The sequence below is a fragment of the Anarhichas minor genome, unplaced genomic scaffold (assembly GCF_050575085.1).
Source record: "Anarhichas minor isolate MPS153535 unplaced genomic scaffold, ASM5057508v1 ptg000004l, whole genome shotgun sequence".
In the NCBI taxonomy this organism is placed as follows: domain Eukaryota; kingdom Metazoa; phylum Chordata; class Actinopteri; order Perciformes; family Anarhichadidae; genus Anarhichas; species Anarhichas minor.
Genome location: NW_027466450.1, coordinates 16,813,162 through 16,835,281, shown reverse-complemented (window position 1 = coordinate 16,835,281; position 22,120 = coordinate 16,813,162). Strand labels below are relative to the sequence as shown.

At 42.7% G+C, this 22,120-nt stretch overlaps 1 protein-coding gene across 1 annotated transcript in view; it reads right to left on the bottom strand.

Annotated features, from left to right (window-relative positions):
* xpo4 (exportin 4) overlaps positions 1-18,367 on the bottom strand; it is a 46,194-nt gene extending 27,827 nt beyond the window's left edge. Inside the window, exons 1-7 of the mRNA XM_076111436.1 lie at positions 18,257-18,367; positions 15,369-15,474; positions 14,969-15,110; positions 14,074-14,212; positions 12,110-12,226; positions 11,861-12,013; positions 2,654-2,767 (exon numbers count right to left, since the gene is read on the bottom strand). Of these exons, the coding sequence (XP_075967551.1) occupies positions 2,654-2,767; positions 11,861-12,013; positions 12,110-12,226; positions 14,074-14,212; positions 14,969-15,110; positions 15,369-15,474; positions 18,257-18,349 (864 nt within the window). The 5' untranslated portion in view covers positions 18,350-18,367. The remainder of the gene's footprint in view (positions 1-2,653; positions 2,768-11,860; positions 12,014-12,109; positions 12,227-14,073; positions 14,213-14,968; positions 15,111-15,368; positions 15,475-18,256) is intronic.
* Between the last annotated feature and the right edge of the window lie 3,753 nt (positions 18,368-22,120).

Sequence of the window (22,120 nt, the reverse complement as noted above, 5' to 3'; positions counted from 1 at the left end):
CCAAAATAGTGCTCAATCAAAATAGAAACGCATTCAGATTTGGCTCTGAATGCGGATTTATTTTCACTTTAAACCAGCTGCATGTAAGATAATAACTGGAACCACAGAGGAGACCTTCAGCAGTGGTGACCAGACATCCATAACCACCAAGTTAAACACAGTTAGAGACAGATCTAGAAGATAAACATACATTTCCACATAGAAACACCACTAACTGTGATCTTTTTGACAAATCTGAATTAATATCACAATACACAACCTGAAAATCACCTCATATAAAATGATGTTCATCTCTTTGAACGTCAACATAAGCAGACAAGAGGCCGTGCAGTGAGACAGGTAGTGGACTGTAGTGGAGCAGACAGAGGCTGTGCAGTGAGACAGGTAGTGGACTGTAGTGGAGCAGACAGAGGCTGTGCAGTGAGACAGGTAGTGGACTGTAGAGGAGCAGACAGAGGCTGTGCAGTGAGACAGGTAGTGGACTGTAGTGGAGCAGACAGAGGCTGTGCAGTGAGACAGGTAGTGGACTGTAGAGGAGCAGACAAGAGGCCGTGCAGTGAGACAGGTAGTGGACTGTGGAGGAGCAGACAAGAGGCCGTGCAGTGAGACAGGTAGTGGACTGTGGAGGAGCAGACAAGAGGCCGTGCAGTGAGACAGGTAGTGGACTGTAGAGGAGCAGACAGAGGCTGTGCAGTGAGACAGGTAGTGGACTGTAGTGGAGCAGACAGAGGCTGTGCAGTGAGACAGGTAGTGGACTGTGGAGGAGCAGACAAGAGGCCGTGCAGTGAGACAGGTAGTGGACTGTGGAGGAGCAGACAAGAGGCCGTGCAGTGAGACAGGTAGTGGACTGTGGAGGAGCAGACAAGAGGCCGTGCAGTGAGACAGGTAGTGGACTGTAGAGGAGCAGACAGAGGCTGTGCAGTGAGACAGGTAGTGGACTGTGGAGGAGCAGACAAGAGGCCGTGCAGTGAGACAGGTAGTGGACTGTAGAGGAGCAGACAAGAGGCCGTGCAGTGAGACAGGTAGTGGACTGTGGAGGAGCAGACAAGAGGCCGTGCAGTGAGACAGGTAGTGGACTGTAGTGGAGCAGACAGAGGCTGTGCAGTGAGACAGGTAGTGGACTGTAGTGGAGCAGACAAGAGGCCGTGCAGTGAGACAGGTAGTGGACTGTGGAGGAGCAGACAAGAGGCCGTGCAGTGAGACAGGTAGTGGACTGTGGAGGAGCAGACAATAGGCTGTGCAGTGAGACAGGTAGTGGACTGTAGTGGAGCAGACAAGAGGCCGTGCAGTGAGACAGGTAGTGGACTGTAGTGGAGCAGACAGAGGCTGTGCAGTGAGACAGGTAGTGGACTGTAGTGGAGCAGACAGAGGCTGTGCAGTGAGACAGGTAGTGGACTGTAGTGGAGCAGACAGAGGCCGTGCAGTGAGACAGGTAGTGGACTGTAGTGGAGCAGACAGAGGCCGTGCAGTGAGACAGGTAGTGGACTGTAGTGGAGCAGACAGAGGCCGTGCAGTGAGACAGGTAGTGGACTGTAGTGGAGCAGACAGAGGCTGTGCAGTGAGACAGGTAGTGGACTGTAGTGGAGCAGACAAGAGGCTGTGCAGTGAGACAGGTAGTGGACTGTAGTGGAGCAGACAGAGGCTGTGCAGTGAGACAGGTAGTGGACTGTAGTGGAGCAGACAGAGGCCGTGTAGTGAGACAGGTAGTGGACTGTAGTGGAGCAGACAGAGGCTGTGCAGTGAGACAGGTAGTGGCAGGTAAAGGCTAAAGGGGCGGAGCAGTATCTGGCAGCAGGGCAGCAGACATGCCGAGTAGTGGAGCAGTATCTGGCGATGGATGCTGAACTGACCGGTTTGTTCCACACTTCTTCCTCCCACACCGGTCACTAAGCCAGCGTGGGCCGCCTCTTAAAACACACAAAGCCACGGCACTAAAATACACAGTGACTTCACCGGGCGGTCCTCTGGACAGAAACACAATAACACGACCCCACTGCACAGCACCCATAAATCAGCTTAATGGTGCGTCCGCAGAAAATACCCACAAAACCAGTGAAAACCTCACACGCGCCAAAAAACACGAGGTCAAGTGAGACGTCTTTGCTCTTTGTTTATCATAAATAAACCGCCATCTAGAGAGGAGGAGGAGGAGGAGGGTAGAAGAGGACAGAGACCTCCCTGACAGAAAGATATGGATGGGAGACAGACGGACGGAGGGAAGCAGATCCATAACAATAAGTGCATCTGACATCTGCAGGCTTCAACAACTTAATATAAAAGATTTTCCATTTTTCGCAACGCCAGTTAAAAGGAAATAGAAGCGAACACACAAACGTAAAACCGCTGTGACAAGTTCAGATTAAGCTTAAAGATGTTAACCTATTTTAACTTTCCAGAACCTGCAGACACTCTTTGTCCAACATGCAACTGTGTTTATCATAAATAAACATCTAGAGGGATACAAATGAAGGAGGAACACAGACACACGGATGCAGATTCACTGACAAAGTCAAGCATGATGTGCATCTGCAGGTGTTGACAGGTTCATTTGGTAACGCCATTAAAAAGACAATAGAAAGGAGGACACAGATGTGACCCGGAACAAGTTTGTGAGTCTGTTCAGAGACTCCGGAGAGACGGACGGGATACTCACGGTGAAGAAGAGGTCCATGACGCGGGTGTCCAGCAGCGCTTCCCTCCAGCTCTCCGTAGGCTTGAGCGTGACGTTCTGCGAGGCCTCGAACATGGCGATGTAGTGGCGCCCCAGTGACCCGCCGGCAGTTAAGGCCAACAACAGCATTGAGAGGAGGAGGAGGTGGAAGAAGAGGAGGAGGAGCGGCACACACTAAAAACACCAGCTCCTGTCACTGCGCTCCCTCTCAATGGGTATTTCTGGTGTCTTTGGTTTGGCAGCAGAGAACTACTCACTTGTTACTCCCTCTCATTAATCCTGTCAGTTTGAATTTTCTCACCCTCCCTCCCTTCCTTCCTTTGTTCTCCTTCTCCCTCGTCAGCTCTTTATCTGCCACAAAGAAAACCTCTTTCCCACCCTCTTGTCCTCGTCTCCTCGCTCCAATCTTTACCCTCTGACTCGTCCTCTTCTTCACCTCCCCTTTTCCTTGTGCACACTCGGATTTCTCCCCTCTGCTTCCTTACAGGATCACACACACACACTCTCTCTCTCTCTCTCTCTCTCTGGCTGCAGCCAATCGAGGCTCTCCGTCCACAAGACGTCCTACAGACTCCTTGTTGTACTTAGACCCTCCCTCCTCGGCCAATGGCTTCGTCTCTCCTCCGGACGGCTTTGCAAAGACCGAAACAAGACTCCAAACACTTCTATCACACACTCTCCTCTTTTGTCTAAAAATATGTTGTCTTCCTGCAAAAATAACTCACTTTCATCTGATTTAAGTCTTTCTTTGCACGCACACGCACACGCACACACTTTCTCCCCACGCAGCCACAACACTTCCCGTCCTAAAAACACACCCACATCATGCGTTTTCCTGAAGTCATCAAGAATCCCCCACTTTAACTTCCCCTCTCCCTAACGAGGCTCCTCTCTCTGCTCACACCAAAGCGTCTCTCTCCGTCTCACTCTCTCCTCACACGTATCTGAATTACAGTATTGAGGAAGAACGCTGCAGTGAACGTCCACTAAAAGAGCTCGTTGTTGCCACCGACAGACTCGGATAGTTCTGATCGGTGTCTGAGAACTTTATGGAAAGAAGCCTCCGGAGAAATACTTTTGTTTACCTTTGTGTTTGTTATCGGGTCATGTGACACAGCGCGAGTGAGAGATGGAGAGAGGAGAGTCGGTGTTGGAGAACAGAAAGCGCAGTTATAAATATAAAGACAAGTATAAATCTATAGTTTGTGTATTTCTAAATTACAACACATAACACAGCTTTCATAGAGAATAAATCCTAAACCGCAGCAACTTCCTCCTGAATAAAAAAGATCTTCACAGAGTGGAGAGAGAGAAACAATAACTCCACTAATCATTCATCGTTTCTGCTCTAACTCACTTTTACATCAATAGGGAAACATTTTAGATGTTACACATCATTTCACTACCCTTTAAGTTTGAAGGTTACACTTTATACATTTCACCAATACTCGTCAGGCTACCACAGTATTATATTTAACTTTATATATATTTTATTATGTTCCTGTATTTTAGCTGCTGCACTATTTCAGGTCTTAGATCCTAAACAGGTTTTTTGTTCCACTTATTTTTCCCTTTTTTAAATATTAATTTTATTCAAATCTGCAGGAGCACAAATCAATAAACAATAAAAAAAAAAGAACTTGAACTACTTTTATGTTTCTCTAGATTTCTACATGACGTATTTGGAGACTTTGGGATATCCAATAAAAATAAATGTGGGTTTGAACAATGTTTACAACGGCCGACCAGTGACGGATCATTTTTCCTTAGTTTGTATTTCAGTAACTCACACAATCATAACCACAACTCTGTCTACAGTTTATTCTCTTTTATTATTTTTAATATAGTCTAGAGATACTTTAACTAAATATAGTAAGTAAAACGTCACTTCAGCTTGAAGTATTGATTGTAATAGAATAAAAAGCAGCGGTTTAACATCCTTCATGGAGATTAGGTGGAAGTATTAGAACCAATAATGTCTTTGGTTTCGGTTTGTTTTGAGTATACTCTGCAAATGTTTTCTTCTTAAGCTTGTAAAAAGAATAAAACATAAATCAAACAATAAATGACTCTTCTTCTCTTCTTCCACATCAAACCTCCGTCTCTGCCCGGTGACGGCACAACGGAGGAAACTTCCAGAGGAATGTTTGATCAAAGCCCAACGGCGGCCGAGGCCGGAGAGGTCAAAAGCATTCCTCCGACAGCAGCCCACAGTCACTCCCCTCTCTCACTCTCTCACACACAACACACACACACACCACACACACACACCACAACACACACACCACGCTTTTCAGCACAAAAGTTGGCACCTGTCTAAGAGACTGTGTGTGTGTGTGTGTCCAATGATTGGCTTTCAGGCCTTGTTAAAAATAGTGGTGGTGAGGCAGAAGACCTCTATCTGAACCTTTCTATACAGAAGGAAGAAGAAGGATGAAGGAAGGTTCTGCAATGTGACTAAGGTCCTATTTATTGCTTTAACTATTACTCATGATCTGAAGAGGTCCTGGGTTCTCTTTTAGTCATTTATTTATTTCCACTTCATGAAATTCTGCTTCTTTACTTGCTTTTAAGTTCTCTTGGTCCTTTAACTTTCCCGTCTCTCTTGAGAACTATGTTAAAATGAACCCGGTTAAATAGAAGTGTGTGTCTGCATCTACACGAGGACGTAGAGAGACTCTCTCTAGACGGAGTCCTGCAGCTGGGAGGCCGTCTCGGCGGGGAGGGACCAGAGGTCGTACAAACCCTCCTACAGATCGAATGACTGAGACAAAACTCACCAGAGACCTCAGGAATGATAACTACACGGCTACTCTGGACTATTTCACACAGCTGGACGCACACGTCCGACGGGTCTGACGGGTCACGACACCACGAAGACTGAAACGCTCTGAATCAGGAGGGAAAACTGGACAGAAGAGAGAATCTATAAGACCGATTTCATGACGTAAAATATGTTAAACTGATCATCTCTGAAGGGTTTTATTTGTCTAGAAGAACATCAAGAATACAAGTCATCTGTAAGACTTTACGAATCAAATCACACTACAGAATAAAAGACATTATCCACATTATGTATGGTCTCAATCTCTAGTCTCAAGTCTTCTTCAATACAGCATGATGTTCCTTTAGTAAATGATGGTCCATAAAGCAGGGGATGCTTTAGGGCGTACATATTGAGGGCTTTTTATACCAGCGCTTCATTTCAAGATGGAGAACGTATTACAGGGTTTCTGAGCGTGTCGTCTACGCTGGAGCTGTTGTGCAGTTTGTATTTTATAACGTTACTATTGTGTTCAAGCGCAGGAGGCAAACTTTGCGACAATTCTTGTGTCCAGCGGCAATCTGTTGATGGTCATGTGATTTACGTTGTCAGTCTTAGCTCAGGTTAGTGTGGAGATTATCTACTGTTGCATTAAAGACGCACTGAAAACATGAAGGCTTTGATGTTGGTTGTGTGTTTCTCTGTGTTTAAAATAAACACATACATGATTAACATGGCAAAGAAATCCTGATTGAAAACAACTCTAAAATGAAAGTATGAAACTGATTCTCCCGGTTGTTTCAGTGTTCACTTTAAGCTCTTGAGATATGAAAGAAAATCCAAGTTGCTGAGTTGACAAGTGAATTTACAACTTGCTCCGCTGGAAAAAAGATCTGTGTGTGATGCGTGCGTTGCGTACATGCCTCCAGGATGAGTAATGTGCGCGGAGTGACGAGGACATGTGGCTGAGGGGTTTGGTGGGTTTTTAAAAGACATCACCTGCTACTATCTCAACCCTTCCAGCAGGCTCCAGAATAACTAACGTGACACGTCAATTTTCCGCCAGACAGACACACATTCAACGAGATGTTCAATCAAACACGAGATTCGCTTAGTTCCCACCGTGCGGTTGCCAAATTTGCAGGCAAATGCACACACAAGCACATAAACACACATTGTAATAATAACCTAATCAACACCAGTCACCAGTCAACAAGACGGCTGCTGGTAGTTACTGCCAGTTACTTTGGCAGAGAAACAACCAGCATTTCAACTGTAATTTCCTGCCTGATTCTGTTCTATTGGCTGAAGCCAGACACCATTTTTGCACCGACAGACGTCCAGTATTTATGGCTCTGCTTGCATGTGAACCGTAGCCCAGGTAGTGCGCGTCGACGTACACTTCAAAGCATGAGGGGGTTGCAATAAAAAGCCATAATTCTTTCCTTCATGGGCTGTAATTCAGCATGACACGCTGTGCATAAACCAACCACATGACAGCAGAGCAGCAAATGTGGGCTGAGCCCCTCTCCGACCACGAAGACATCACAATATGTCAACGGCGACATTTTGATCTTGTCATCTTTGTGTTGTTTGTTTATTGTGTTACCACATGCTGACAAAAGTGGAGTAGCTATAAATTAAAGATCAACAGATTGGATTTGTTTCTCTTTGTGCCAAACTTTATGTGAACGAGACTAAAGACGCCACCAACTCCAACCCAATTCCAAATATGTGAAAATTGTTGAATGCGACAAGTTCTCCTAAATCACGCGTACAAGCCACTCAAGAACGACTCTGATCGGACCAGTGATTCTTGCTCGAGGCCCGATGAGTTTGGGGAAAATAAAGTTAGTTTATGTCAGCCTCATGCTGGTGCTGGAGGAGAAGTCAGGGCATTACCGAAGCCTCTACGATTCATCCTCTGGGGGACATGAACTATCACGACTATTCATCAAATGTTTGAGATATTTCAGTCTGAAACTAAATGAACTGACATCATCGCTAGAGTCAAAGCATGACTTAAAAACCTGTGTTTCAGCTCCTTAACTTGTAGTTTATTCTATATATCAAGTGAAAAGAATTAAAAGCAACACACACAGTTTTAAATGTGTTTTCTTGCTCTTCTGCTCCTTTCTATATGTTCTATTGTCTCTTTTCGTGTCTCATACATTTTTAATTCTCCATGATTAAAGGAGCCCAGTAGATGCTTGGACCAGTAAAAGAAAAGCATATTCAACAGCACAGTTTACAAATGTTTAACTTATGCAATGTGATCAGTAATAAATGGGCTGAATTTCACAACAGCCGTGGTCTAGTTTATAGCTCATTAAGCTCCTGTGCAACAAATCAAATCCCTCCTCACATTCCCATCTCCTCTTACAATGAACAATGTGTAGACGCCGCACAGATCTACGCGACAGTATCTTCATGACCGCTTTTAAGTGGACAATCTCAGCGATCTGAACATTACGCCGGTCCGAGCGCCCTGCGTGCCCGAGGGGTTGCGGATTAGCGAGCTTCTCCTGTATCCTTTATTCATTACGGGCTGATCCTCCCGACTTGAGGACGGAGCTCGCGGCGCAGGAAGACGGGCCGAGCCGCCTGCCAGCCGCCGCCGCGAGCAGCGCTATGCTATGGCGCGTGGTGGGGTTTAAGTGATATATCCTGCTGTAAGTCTGCTCTGCAGCCTCGCCATGTGAAATAACAGTCCAGGAATACCTCCTCCTCCCGTCTACTGTTCAGCCCCATCTGTTCAGACAGCAGATGCCATTAATCCTCACACCACTGAATCAAATCAAGACTCGATATCAATTACCCCACCGTGCTCAGAACGTGATAAGTTGTGGATGAAGGTGGCGACTCAGACCTCAGGGTATTGTGTGTTGAATCTATACGCTGCATACCAGCCCGACAACTTTTATTATTTCAGTAACAAGCTGCATTACGAGGTGTAAGGAGAGATATAAGCCCATAGTAGAGGAGAAATTAAGAATATGGCAAATAATATCAATCTAAAACGCTAATCTGCAAGTCTGTGCTTTTGTCTTTTTTTGCTCCACGATGGTTACTGCTCATAAGAGCTCTTTGTCTTCTTCTCTATTTAATCTACATTAGAAGCATGAACTGCATCTTCTGTGAGACGAGTTTGAATCACTGCAGGAACACAGAAGAGAACGAACAAGAAGCTTCCACACCGTTACTCACTGAAAGTACAAGAGTAGCATCAAAACAAACAAGATGGAGCTCATTTTAACTACTTCAGACCGCTGGGTAAATTCATCTATAGTAATAATAATAATAAAGGTATTAGTTGACTTACATTTTGTGTTCATTTAAATCTGCAAAGTAACTTAATGTCAGATAACTGTAGTAAAGTAAAAAACACAATATTCCCTTTTCAGATGTAGCAGAAAATGGAAAAAGTCGAGTACAAGTACCTCAGAATTGTACTGAAGTACAGTACTTGAGTGAAGGTACTTAGTTACCGCTTATACGTCTTAGAGAACTAATCTTTCATGTCCAAAAATAGTCCTTTTGTTTTCTGATGAAGAGCAACGACTTACTTTTTATACATGTAATAAAAGACGTTTTTAAAGAGTACAGCGTGTTTTATGTTTTGTTTAATTTATTTTACAATAATAATAATTTATATCTTTTGTCTTTGTTAAGGATATATTTATATCTATGATGGAAAAACATTACAAGAAAATCTACATATTAATTTGACCAGATGTGTATGTTGATTTCCTGATTTGCTCTATTTTGTTGTTTCAGAAATAACATTAAAGTGGGAAAAAATGACTTTTGCGAGTCGTTGCAAAATAAGAAAATGTCTCAAATAAATCACACAGAACTCGGTGAAACAGCTGAATGTGCATCTTTATGTTTAGACAGCAGAGGCTGAGGATTCTGCGTACGGGTCAGGGCCGAGGCAAACACCCAGCATCAGCTTACACTCACAATCCCGACCTTAACCCGAGGGCCACGCTGCCTACACGCTGACCTGAGGACAGCTAATGAGAATACGGAGCCGGCGTGAGGCTGTCGTCTCTTCAGCACCAGAATAACTCCTGATTGAAGAGGTGATTGTTGCTCGGACACGTTAATGCCGCTTTTATTACGTCTCGCTCAAAATAAACTAAGTATTTGACTTCTAATGGAGCCTCTGTGGAGGAGGCGGGGAAAGCCACGCTTTAATCTGAAATAACTGAGTTTTAGTGATCTGAAGCTACACATTCATCACTTGGTGAAGGGAGGAATCAAAATGCACAACAAGATACATTTAGAGATTTCCCTGAAACACGTCTAAACAGCACAAAGAGGACTCAGACATGCGGACTGGGGTTTGGAGGGTGATCTATCCGTCATCCCCGACAGCCATTTACAGCACCTGACTGCCGCCGCGGCCTCGAGGCCCGACCGCGACCCCGAGCCGAGTCAAGACCGGTGTGGAGTGACACGGTGTCGTACCGACGCCCGGGGAGCGTGCCTCCGCCAGATGACACCAGGGTTCAGACGGCGGCGAGGACAGATCACACGCATGCCGCTCGGGAGGAACGCCTTGTTGTAAAAAGGCTCGTGTGTGTGTGTGGCCCCCCCGATGCACCGGCATACGCCCACATCGCACAGCCGTGTTGTGACACTCGCAGACAGGCGTCCACACTCATTCAGGCCTCCAGCGGCCTTCATCAACGTGTTCTCCTTTTCAACAACAGCCCAGACGCACAAACACTCACTCACTCACTCACTCACTCACACACACTGGATTTTAAAGGACGCCACTTGATTTGAGGATTTGTGTTTCTTTAGACACTCAACATCAAGACACCGGAGAACGACGGCTCTATTTCCAGACAACCAGCAGCCTGAGGCCTCATTTTATGAATGACTGATCCAGCTATCGATGCTTCACGTCATTTAAATCAACTCAAGCATCTTCAGGTTGCACACAGACACACTTGAAAATCATTAATGCAACAAAACTGTGAAAATATGACCAAAAATTGTGATTACATTTAATGCGAAGGAGATAATAAGAACTGCTGCATTTAGTGACGGAGATTATATCAATTTATAAATGAATTAAAGATTAAATATTCAGTATCCTGCTTCAACCATCACATGCAGAGGAGCCACTCTGGTGGCTTCATCTACTGCGCACACACACACACACACACACACACACACACACACACAAAGAGAGGACTTAAAAGTGCATCTTTGTGAACACACACACTAAACCGAGCGTGCCAGGCATACCAAGGGGAGCCTGAACAAGCCAAGGCGGGGGGGTGCACACACACACACACCTCTTTGAAAGTGATACATGGCTCTGGCTGGCAGCAGAGCGCCACTCCAGATCCCCTCAGACAGGCAGAGAGGATGCCAGGCTGGTCGGGATAGTTGGCTGTAATGAGGCTGGACCGTGTACACACACTCACACACACTCACACTAAGTGCCTAAGTTCGCTCAACAATGTGGCCAACTGTAAAGATAATATGGATGAGTGCTGCCTCACACTACAAAGTAAAACTGATGGTCAGATATGCATTCCTGGGTATCACATGTTTGTAGAGCCACACACACACACACACACACACACACACACACACACACACACACACACACACACACACACACACACACACACACACAACCTATAGGGACAACGCACACTCATCTGCTAATAAATATATATTCACACAAATCTGATGACACTTTCTAAATAAATCTGATGACATGTTTTTAATCTGATGGTTGTTTTATCGCTGCTGTTTCAATTTAATTTTCCTTTGTTTATCATAAATGTTGATGATTATCTTCTTCTATGTTGAGCACCTTGTGTTTGCATTTCATGCATAATTGAGCGATATAAATAACGTTAATTATTAAATACGTGGACGAACACACAAAACACTACAATTTGGAGGACATTCCAACAAGTTTTATCTCGTCTCATTCTGCTGTTTTAATTCTATTTATTTGTCCTTATTCTTCATTGTTTTATCATAAATGCAATGATAAATTATAAATCCTTTATGTTCAGCAACTTCTAAACAAGTTGTTTCGATAATGTGGTTGGAAAATCTGTCTGTCTTTGTTGCTTCAGCGCCATGTTGGCAGATTTCAGCAGTTAAATGAATGAATAAAATCTCAAACCAATGAGAGTCGATGGCTAAAACTACAAACATCAGAACTACTGGGATTATCTGAGTTTTAAGATTATATCCTGTGCCCAACTAGGAGTAATTACTCTGTCAAATATGTTTTTTAGAACAAAAAATGTGAAATGGAAACCCAGAAACTGCACATGTAGGTATCCAATCACGAGTAAAGATCTAAAAAACGTTAAATATATATATCATCCTGACCTCTCCAGGTGTTAAGACTCCCCGTCAGCTTCGGACAAAGAAAGGATATGATTGGGTGGCAGGAAGTTCCAGCAGAGCACCTGGTTGGCCAGAGCCAGGTAGCGCTGGAAGACGGACGACATCTGGGCGTTGAGGTTTTCTCTGCGGCTGAACTCCTGCAGCACCTCCATGGTCAACATGAAGATCTGCAGCAGGCCGTCCTCCTGGAGGAGAGGAAGGAGAATTAACTGAGGAATCAAAGCATTAAAACGTGAAACTACGTGACAGGAGGTGAGGTGAGGTGAGGTGAGAGGGCAAACCTGGAAGAGACGCTTGCAGCTGCCGTGAAACTCCATGCTGAGGCCGATGCTGCTGGTCTTACTGGAGCTGGAGAACTCGCTGAGCAGAGCGGTCAGGATGGAGCAGGCCAGCGTTTGCTGCAGCACAGAGTGATCAGACAGAGGTCAGAGGTTACACGGGGAGTTACACAGAGGGAGCGAAGGAGGCTTCACGGAGGAAGACTTCTCATTTCTCAGTTTGTACAACCTTGGTCCCTTTCCTCGCCCGGGCTGTGATTGACAGGTCGCTGCCGCTACCAGAGCCGTATACTCTGGTTGTATAGAAGTCTATGAGAAAATGACTCTACTTCTCTCTTGATTTATTACCTCAGTAAACATTGTAAACATGAGTTTATGGTCTCAATCTCTAGTTTCAAGTCTTCTTCAATACAGCATGATGTTCATTTAGTACATTATGGTCCATTTAGAGTCAAACAGACCATAAAGCAGGGGATGCTTTAGGGCGGGGCTACACAGTGATTGACAGGTCTACGCTCACTTCTTATATACAGTCGCAGTCGTCGCCTCCTAGTCCCTCCCACTTGAGATGCGAGCGGAGGAGGCGAGGAAGAGAAGGAAGGAGATTTAACTAAATGAGACATCTGTCATTTTAAAGGGACGTCCGTAGAATGAGAGGTACATCACGGGTGTCAATAAGACTTCAGCAAAGGATGCACCTGTGCATCCTCAGCTCTTTCTGCAAGCCTCCTCTCTCCTCCAGATGTATTTTAGGAATCGAGACATTCTTCTTTCTGAGATTGATTTTCGGGTCATAAGTAGGAGGAGGAGGCACGAAATAGAGAAATGATGTGTGTGTGTGTGTGTGTGTTTCGCGCTGGAAGAACAACAAAATTAAAAGTGAGTTTACTGAAAAACAATTAAGTCATTATGCAGCTTGATTTCTTGCAGCACATAAAGTAAACGGAGCAGCTGCAAAACATTAAACCAAGTTGTGGTTTTGTTGGAGAGAAAAGCTGAGTGAAGCTCTCAAACATCTTTGGAACAGAAACATTTGGCTTCTTTTGTGAGGATAAAAGTACACTAGAGAGTACACTGTGTATTGTGTACTGTATGGAATTGGGAGACGGTATAGATATATTTTCGACATCCATTATTTTGAATTACAACCTGATCACAGGAACTATTGATTATCATGAAACAGTTGGTAGAAGAGCAGAGCCCATCCTGAAAAGGATAACGGTTTATAGAAATCATCATGGAACAGGAGCTACATGTGTTACTCACAAGCCGCTAGAGATGAACTAGTAACCAGTGACGTGTGTGTCAGGGATTTTTAGTGTGTCGTATAAGCAACTGGAGGCCTAAACTTCCCTTGGGAACAAGGAAGGAAGTGATTAAGCAACTAAGACAGCAAGTAAGTAAATAAAAAGAGAGAAATGAAAGAAAGAAAGTATATAAGTAAAGTCAAAGAAAGCAAGTAAATAGGAAAGAAAAGAAAGGGAATGAACATGGTAATAAGAAAAACTTTAAAAAGTAAATAATGTCTGGTTCTTGTGCATCTCTCAGCCCTCACAGTAGCACTGTTCTAGTTCACTTCAGTAAACAGATCAAACACTGCCCCCTACTGGATGAGGAGGAGACGTCTGGTGTGTTGTAATAGAGCAGCTTTGACACAAACTCCTGTTAAAGTAGTTTTACAAAAAAAAGGTGAAAAAAGGAAAGCTAAATATTTCCTTCTGAATTGCAATCAAGTAGAAGAAATAAATATACAAATAATAAAACAAGTACCTCAAATCAGTATTTAAGTACAGTACTTGTGTAGAGGTACTTCTACCACTCATAAATATCATTAAGAACTTCATGCTCCTGTGCTGAGCTTTGACATTGAGGATATTTAAATGATGTATAAATAAACAGCGATGGGTTATTTGTTTTATTGTAACATGTAATAGATCACATTGTGCTCTGATACACGTCTCTCTCACCACGGTGGTGTTCCCGCTGCTGATGAGCTGTCCGACCTCGTGAAAGACGCTTTTACAGTTGATGCTTTTGTCCAGAGAGCCTCTCTTCACGATGACCGCCACGGCCAGAAGGATCTGCTCACGGACGTACTTCTGGAGGCTGGAGGGAGACGGGGGGGGGGGGGCTGCTTATTATGGGATAGTCAGTGTCTTACTACAGTAGATGGAGCAAAGTAAGCTGTGGACGTATTTTAAACTCTTAAAAGAATCAATATCAGAATGTTTTCACCTCTTTATCTTGCTGTCACACAGACCTTTCTGAGGGGACTGAAGCCGTTATCTATGATCTCTACAAACACACCAGACTCCATTCATAAAAACAGTGATTCTACCTCTCAGAACACTTGAGTTGCTGGTCTACTGTTACTAAATGTTACTAATTGTTACTAAATGTTGTGTCTGAGGCTTCAATCACAGCTGCAGCTTCTTGTCTTTGGCCTGTATCAGGTGGAAAAGTTAAATTTATTGCATTTTTGTGTTCGTCTACTCAAACAACAATAAACATAAATCCCTCTCGCTCGTTTGTTTGTTGAACAGTTTTGTTAACCCGTCACTGCAGAGACTCTGACTCGTTTCTTCTTCTATGGTGTTTTTAACCAGTGGACACAAGAAGAAACGGATCATTATGAGCATCAGCCTCGACTTCCCATAATATGAAGACCAGCTGATGCAACTGTCCAACACATTTTGAGCATTAAAGTTAAATTTTTTTTTTTTAAATCCCATTCAATTTTCCAAGAAAAGGACTGTGGAGCATTTCAGGAACTGTGTTAGTTAGAGAAGAGGTCTATCAGTGTTCTCATTATAAACCTCACACACACTCTCAGGTGTACTTATGCCCCTCCCCCTTTCTTACTTGGGTCTCTGCAGGACGTAGGTGAGGAGGAACGCCCGGAGAGACTCGATGCTGGTCTTCTCCAGCAGGATCCACTCCCGCACCACGGCCTCCATGACGGCCGTGGCTGCCTGGAACAGCACATAGTCCACCTTACTGGTCTCTGTGGGGGAGTGGGTTTAAATTCATTGCTTTGTGCATTTAGATGTTGTGTTTATAACGGGAAAACTTTGCTGCTGTATTACAGAGTGTTTGATGCAAATCATGGACATATCCCAGACTGTGAACAGATCTAATCCCTCGAGCATTTAGTGCAGGAAATATTTACATATTTGTGTTGTTTTTTCTCCCATAACAGTGGCATTATGTAAACAAACATTTAAAGGGTTGTAATTATGGCTTAAATGATGTCAATAGTTACCCAAGATGTGCTTGCAGATGGCAAAAGGGGACTTGGACTTCCTGAAGGAGAGGAATATGTGTTCAGCATGCTGCCTCTGTTCTGTGCTGACCATGGACGGCGGTGCCTGCAAACAAAATGCATCTTTTACACTCGGGTTTATTTCTACCATTTTCTGTCTTCTCATTTCTTATATTTGTGATTTTTAAGATGCTGTTTGCAGGAATATGATATTTTATTCAATGAGAGATGGATTAAACGTGCACTAATAAACTTATAGACATAATAAGACATTACATTATGTAACTTGTCCAAGAAAACAGGATGTTTAGGCAAAGAAAGTGCTGTAAAATGTGGACGTGCCATAACATAACATGGCTAAGTGGATAGCAGGGCCGGGCCGTCCTTCAATCAGAGGATCGGCGGTTCGATCCCCGGCTCCGGCTCTGCTAGTCGCATGTCGATGTGTCCTTGAGCAAGACACTTAACCCCAAAATAGCTCCCGTAGCTGTGCCTACGGTGTATGAATGTGATAGAATCTGAATTGTAAGTCACTTTGGATAAAAGCGTCTGCTAAATGACTGTAATGTATATAAACACATACTGTCTGTATATAACCACCCAATACATGTATATAAATATACAGTATATTACTATTTTACCCATTTAATGGTTATTCCTTTGCACTGTGTTTGTTTACAACCTACAGACCACTTATATATAAACATCGAACAAAAAGTTCAGAAATTCGTGTTTGGTAGATTATTTCTCTGTTGTAACAATGCTTCTTGGCAATAAATGTTATACCGTTGGAAAGCCTGTTTATTTACCTTTCAAACATGCATTTCTGGGATGAGCAGCACAGCTGAGTATGTGGGTTACGCCCATGAAAAATTTGCCAAATCTTCTCTGCCAATGCCAAACAGCTTATTCTGCTGTTGCCATCGACTCTTGTTTGGTGGATTGGATGATTGAAGTCTATCAGTTACAAGGAAGAAACAAGACATATTGGCAATTTTACAATTTATTCATTTAACAAACAGGAGCCTCAGTAGCGTGTGGAAGAACCATACACAGCCACAACAGCCTGGCACCTCCTCCTCATGCTGGTCACCAGCCTGCTCACACACTGCTGTGGGATGGCATTCCACTCCTCAAGCAGGATTTGTCGCAAGTCAGCCAACGTGGTTGTGTTGGTCACTCTGGCACGAACAGCTGGTCCCACAAGTGTTCACTTGGGTTGAGGTTAGGACTGTTGGCAGGCCATTCCATCCTCTCTACTCCCAAATTCTGGAGGTAGTCTCTGATAAACCGCTCTGTGGGGGCGAGCGCCGTCATCTTGGAGGATGGAGTTCAGTCCCAGACTGTGGAGAAATGGGATTGCCACTGGTTGCAGAATCTCATCTCGATATCTCTCTGCATTGAGATTGCCTCCAATGAAGACAAGCCTCGTTTTTCCAGTGATGGCGATGCCGCCCCACACCATCACACTGCCTCCACCAAAAGGTGTTACTCTATCGGTGCAGCAATCAGCATAGCGCTCTCCCCGTCTTCTCCACACTTTGACCCTACGATCCAACTTCCTTAGACAGAATCTGGACTCATCGCTGAACATAACGTTCCTCCACATGTTCAGGTTCCAGTGCAGGTGTTGCCGACACCGGCAGAAAAGATTTGGCAAATATTTCATGGGCGCAACCCACATACTCAGCTGTGCTGCTCATCCCAGAAACGCATGTTCCTTACAATTGGGGCACCGTTTGAAAGGTAACTAAACAGGCTTTCCAACGGTATAAAATTCTTTGCCAAGAAGCATAGTTACAACAGAGAAATAATCTACCAAACACTAATTTCCGAACTTTTTGTTCGATGTTTATAAAAAGCAGCAATGACCAACACATAGACCTATAGTATGTGTTCATACTAGTTCATGTGTACCTCTCTCTGCTCAGCTTTGTTTACCTTGTTTACAGCTGTATGTCTACCTCCATCTTCCTGTACATTATTGTGTATAAACTACACTAAAGAGACAACTTCACATGTCAAATTCCTCTTGCATGTGTTCCTTGTTAACCCAGACACTAAAACACATGGTATACATTATGATCCACAACACCTACAGCCATGCTAACCGTCTATTCACGAGACACCTGCTGGCTAACATGAAGGTAGAAACATGTCACGTGAAGCTACTACAACAGACTCTGGATTATATTTAAAAACAGAGGCAGTTAAAATATAAAACACACAAGGGGAAAGCTAAATGGCAGAAAGGACGATGCTGTAGCTAGCTAATGTATCACAGAGTCGTGACATGCACACATGGTGGTTAGCCACTTGCTCTTAGCCGAGTGTGGTCAGTTATTTACTCCAATGGAGGCTGGGAGAGGAGGGGGAGAGAGAGAGAGAGGCAACCGTTGGACGTAAAGATGGTGTTTGTATAGGAGGTACATAATGAGCTAAAGCTACAACCGGCTGTGAATCAACACTTAACGGCTGAGCGCGAGCTCCACACAGAGTGGAACCAAAACTTAACGGCTGAGCGCGAGATCAACTCCGAATCAAAACTTAACGGCTGAGCGCGAGCCGCTGAAGTTTCTGGAGCCACGTTGAGAGCGTGATGTGTTGTTACTGTGATGATGACGGTGGGTTTTTAGGAAAGACGGAAGACAAAATGGGGGGGGATATTTGGGGTTTTATGCGGGATGAGGAGACAGTAAGGAGGGAGGAAAGGGGAGAAGGCGCCACGCATCGCTCACACACCTTTTCTCCGGTAAATCTGAACACATTATGAAAAAAAACTTGGGAGTAGTCGCGAGCCTCCGACCGTTAAACTCCACGCGACACGAAGTCAACACAAACGTCCCGCCCGCCGCCATCATGGCGAGAAAATACGTGAAATATCTCACCATTAAAACTTTGGCAGCGCTTTCCAGCTGTGTGATCACTTCTGGTGCACCGACCGCCGCCATCATCGTCGTCCCTCTCCAATGACGCGCCATGCGCGCTCTGCATTGTGGGATTACAGCGCGGCTTGGTACCCAGGCGGTGGTTCGAGCCCGGGTTCAGCCCGTCAACTTCTAACGTGGAGACAGAGTTATGAAATATCAAATCAGGGTTTCTGATTTAAGTCCTTATTTAGCATGAATACAAAAATATGACGAGAACAGTAATTGCATATACTCAACTAAAGTTACTGTACTTGTATACAATGTTGAGGTACTTGTACTTTACTTGAGTATTTTCAATTTCTCCAAACTCCACTAATTTATATCTGAGACAAATATTGCACTTCTTACTCCAATGCATTTAATTGGCAATATTAGTTAAAATATTAGTTACTACTTACTTTGCAGATTAATTATTAATGCAAAATATAAATAAACCAATCAATTGATATATATAATTGATTCGTTTGTTTATATTTATAACATAGTATGTATACACTGTGGTATTAATACTTTTACTTAAAATATCTGAGTACTTACAGCTGTACTTTGTAGAAATACGATTTTACATACAAGAGTTAGTAGATATGATTATATTTAAATCAAAACAGCTCAGACTCAACCAGCTGCAACTATAAATTTCACCTTCATGGTAATAAATGAGTATTAATACAAAAGTGGTCATTTTGAGTAGCGATTACTTATACTGATATTATTTCCGTACTTTCATTAAAGTAAAATTGAATGCAAGACTTATAACTGAGTTTTACGCTGTGCTTCTGTTGCTTTTACAGATAAAATATAGTGGTTCTTTTTTGGTAATTTAAAAATAAACTTTTGAGTTCATGTTTCCATCAACAATAGTAAGACGTCTTCCACTGTTAGTGTAATTAATTAATTTATCGTATAAGTAATTATTTATTATCAATCCCTGATCTCTCTCATTCCTCCTTATTTATTAATCATTTTTATTTACATCTTGTCGGTCATGACACAGAATTTAAATCCTGCGTTGTATTAATTACATTTAATTTAAATAGTAAACAGATTTTTTTTATATGAGCTCAATTTTACCAAAAGTGTGTGAAAAGGATCAAATTTAATATCAGTTATTCTGAAATATAACAGTTAAAAATGATCCGGAAGACAAACACAGACGCCTTCAACGCAGTGAAATAAAAGCACGAGTCCAAGCTGGTTAATTTAATTTATACATTTTACACACGAGGATGTGAAAGCATTTTTACAAGTTCTCAGTTCATACATGAATGTAAAAAACAGAGAGAACCGTCCACATTACATCATCGATAATACTGCGTAGACATGGTGGTTTTAGGGGAGGGGGGGGGGGGATAAAAGATAGAAAAAATATGTATATCTGTATAAATATAAATTCAAGAGTAACAGAGTTGTATCGTACATCAAGGAGACGACAAGAGGCTCCTCAGAGTAGAAATACAAAATGAAAAAGAAAACACACAGAAGAAACCAGAGATCAAGTCGGTGAAGATTGTCGGTCAAACCGTAGAAACAGGAAACGCATCACGCTCTCCTTTTAAAGCTTTGTTTTTAAAGAAACAGTCCGACAGAAAACCCTGATGGGGAAGAGTAACGCCAGTCTGCCTTAATCTCAACCGTGCAGCCCTTGAGCAAGGCACTTCACCCACAATGGATCCTGCTCTGGAGCAGACTGGTTTATCTGGGAAGCTCACGGGCAACAGCGGCTTTGTTCACATGCAGGATGCTGGTTTATTGACCTCCTTTAAAACACAAACAACATAAAAATGTGTCGTGATTGCATGTTTTTTTTTTTTTGCATCCATGCGAATAAATCCACCAATGCAACTATATAGTCGACTAAGATTTCTTTTATCTATTACCGTTTTATTTTAATGATGAATTATTATTTCCATGAAACCTATAAGCAGATATCTGCTTGAAAATAAACAAGATTAAAAAAGGTGCTTTTGAGTGAATCTTTGTGGAGAAACTCAGTTTTAAAGATCTGAAGATTAAATCAACCAATTTAAATCTTTATGACGAATGAGGGAAACCTGGATGATCTCTGCAGGCTTCAATAAAGTTTAGAATATTAATATTATTCCTATAACGTGAGTTAGTGACGAGAATAAGATGATGGTTGGTGTAAACAAAGCCGGTGTGGATGTGGAACAACTTCCTCAGATAAATATTAAAAACAGGTAAAAGAGGTCTGTAGATGATGAAATCAAGACTTTAAGATTTTGCTGCTCGCTTTAGAACAAAAGGCACATTTACAGAAAAACAAACTCAATACATTGTCAGGCAAAATAAAATAAAAAAATATTCTGTAACAAATCAGATCCTCACGTTTCTCCGTCTGCATCAGAGAATCACTTTAAACTCAGAATACTGTTGGAACAGTTTGGTGTTCAGTTATTGATTGTCAATAAGCAACAAGGTGACAAACGTGACACAACACTCAAACATGTGGTCATTTGGGATAAATAAAGACAATGCACCAAACAATAACCCTTTGTTCAACCATTTTAAAACAGAGAAAGATCTTCCTTCTATTTCCTCCTCTTCCTCTTCCTCTCCAGCGTCCAGGACCAGCCCGGCCCGCAGGAGGTGAAGAGTCTCAACCATCCATGTTCTACCACTGATCCTCATCATCCTCATCATCCTCACCATCGTCTCCTTAAAGGCACATTACTTTCAAAACCCAACACACTCACAAAGCAACACGTTTAAGCCACAACAAAAGGAAAAAACAGGCAATATAATAATAATAATAATAATAATGTAAATAATATTAACCACAATAAGCAGCATGTTGTAACTGGAAAAAAAAGAAAATATATATATATAAACCAATATATTTGTACATTTCAGTACGAAAAAAAAACACGTTCAAAACAAAAGATATTAAGTGTTTATAAAACTATATTTAATGTATATTTTTTTGTATTGCACGTAGTCAAACTATCACAAGAACTTTTGTCATGACTGCCTCCAGACGATCAATGAGGCCGCTTCAGTTACAACTCATCTTTGCAAAATAGCTGTAAATTGTGCATATTAGTGTGTGTGTGTGTGTGTGTGTGTGTGTGTGTGTGTGTGTGTGTGTGTGTGTGTGTGTGTGTGTGTGTGTGTGTGGGAGCTTTGATTCTCAGTCAGAAACCAACTCAGCACCATCCGACCCAACGGGGTTCAGGTTCCTCTTTACTTATCTTATTAAATACGGTTTCTCTCCGTTCGTCGGTTCCCTTCTTAAAAACAAAACGAGTTCTCAAGAAGTAGAACTTCAACGTAAGAACATTTATTTTCTTGCTTTCTTGATGCAATTGTTCCTGTGATTGATTACGGGAGATTCAGCGCATGTTGGGCTCAATAAACGCTACTTTGATCCCAATAAAAACAGAATCAAGAGACTCATCCGGACTCCTTTTTGTAGGATTTGAAATGGTTCGTTATAATAAAGGATCAGTAACAGGAAGCGTTTTATAAAACAAGGTTTTTAATCTACTGCTTCTCTTCATTACTAACCTTTCTTGTATTGTTTTATTGCCTTTTAAGCACATTTTAATGTATTTAATTGTGACTTCCTGTATTGAGGCTGATCTTGAGCAGAATATTTGTAACAGCGACGAGGAAAGAAAACGTTCCACTGAACAACAGTCCGCACAAAATGAGGCAGCTGAGGATATAAAAGGTTCTTTTGATTCTTTTTGGTTTTATGCTGCCAAAACAAAGGTGACGCGTTCTCTCTCTCTCACGACACAAAGAAGCACGACGAACTATTCTTCAGGAGAATTTGTTCGTCGAGCAAACTTCTTGAAACAT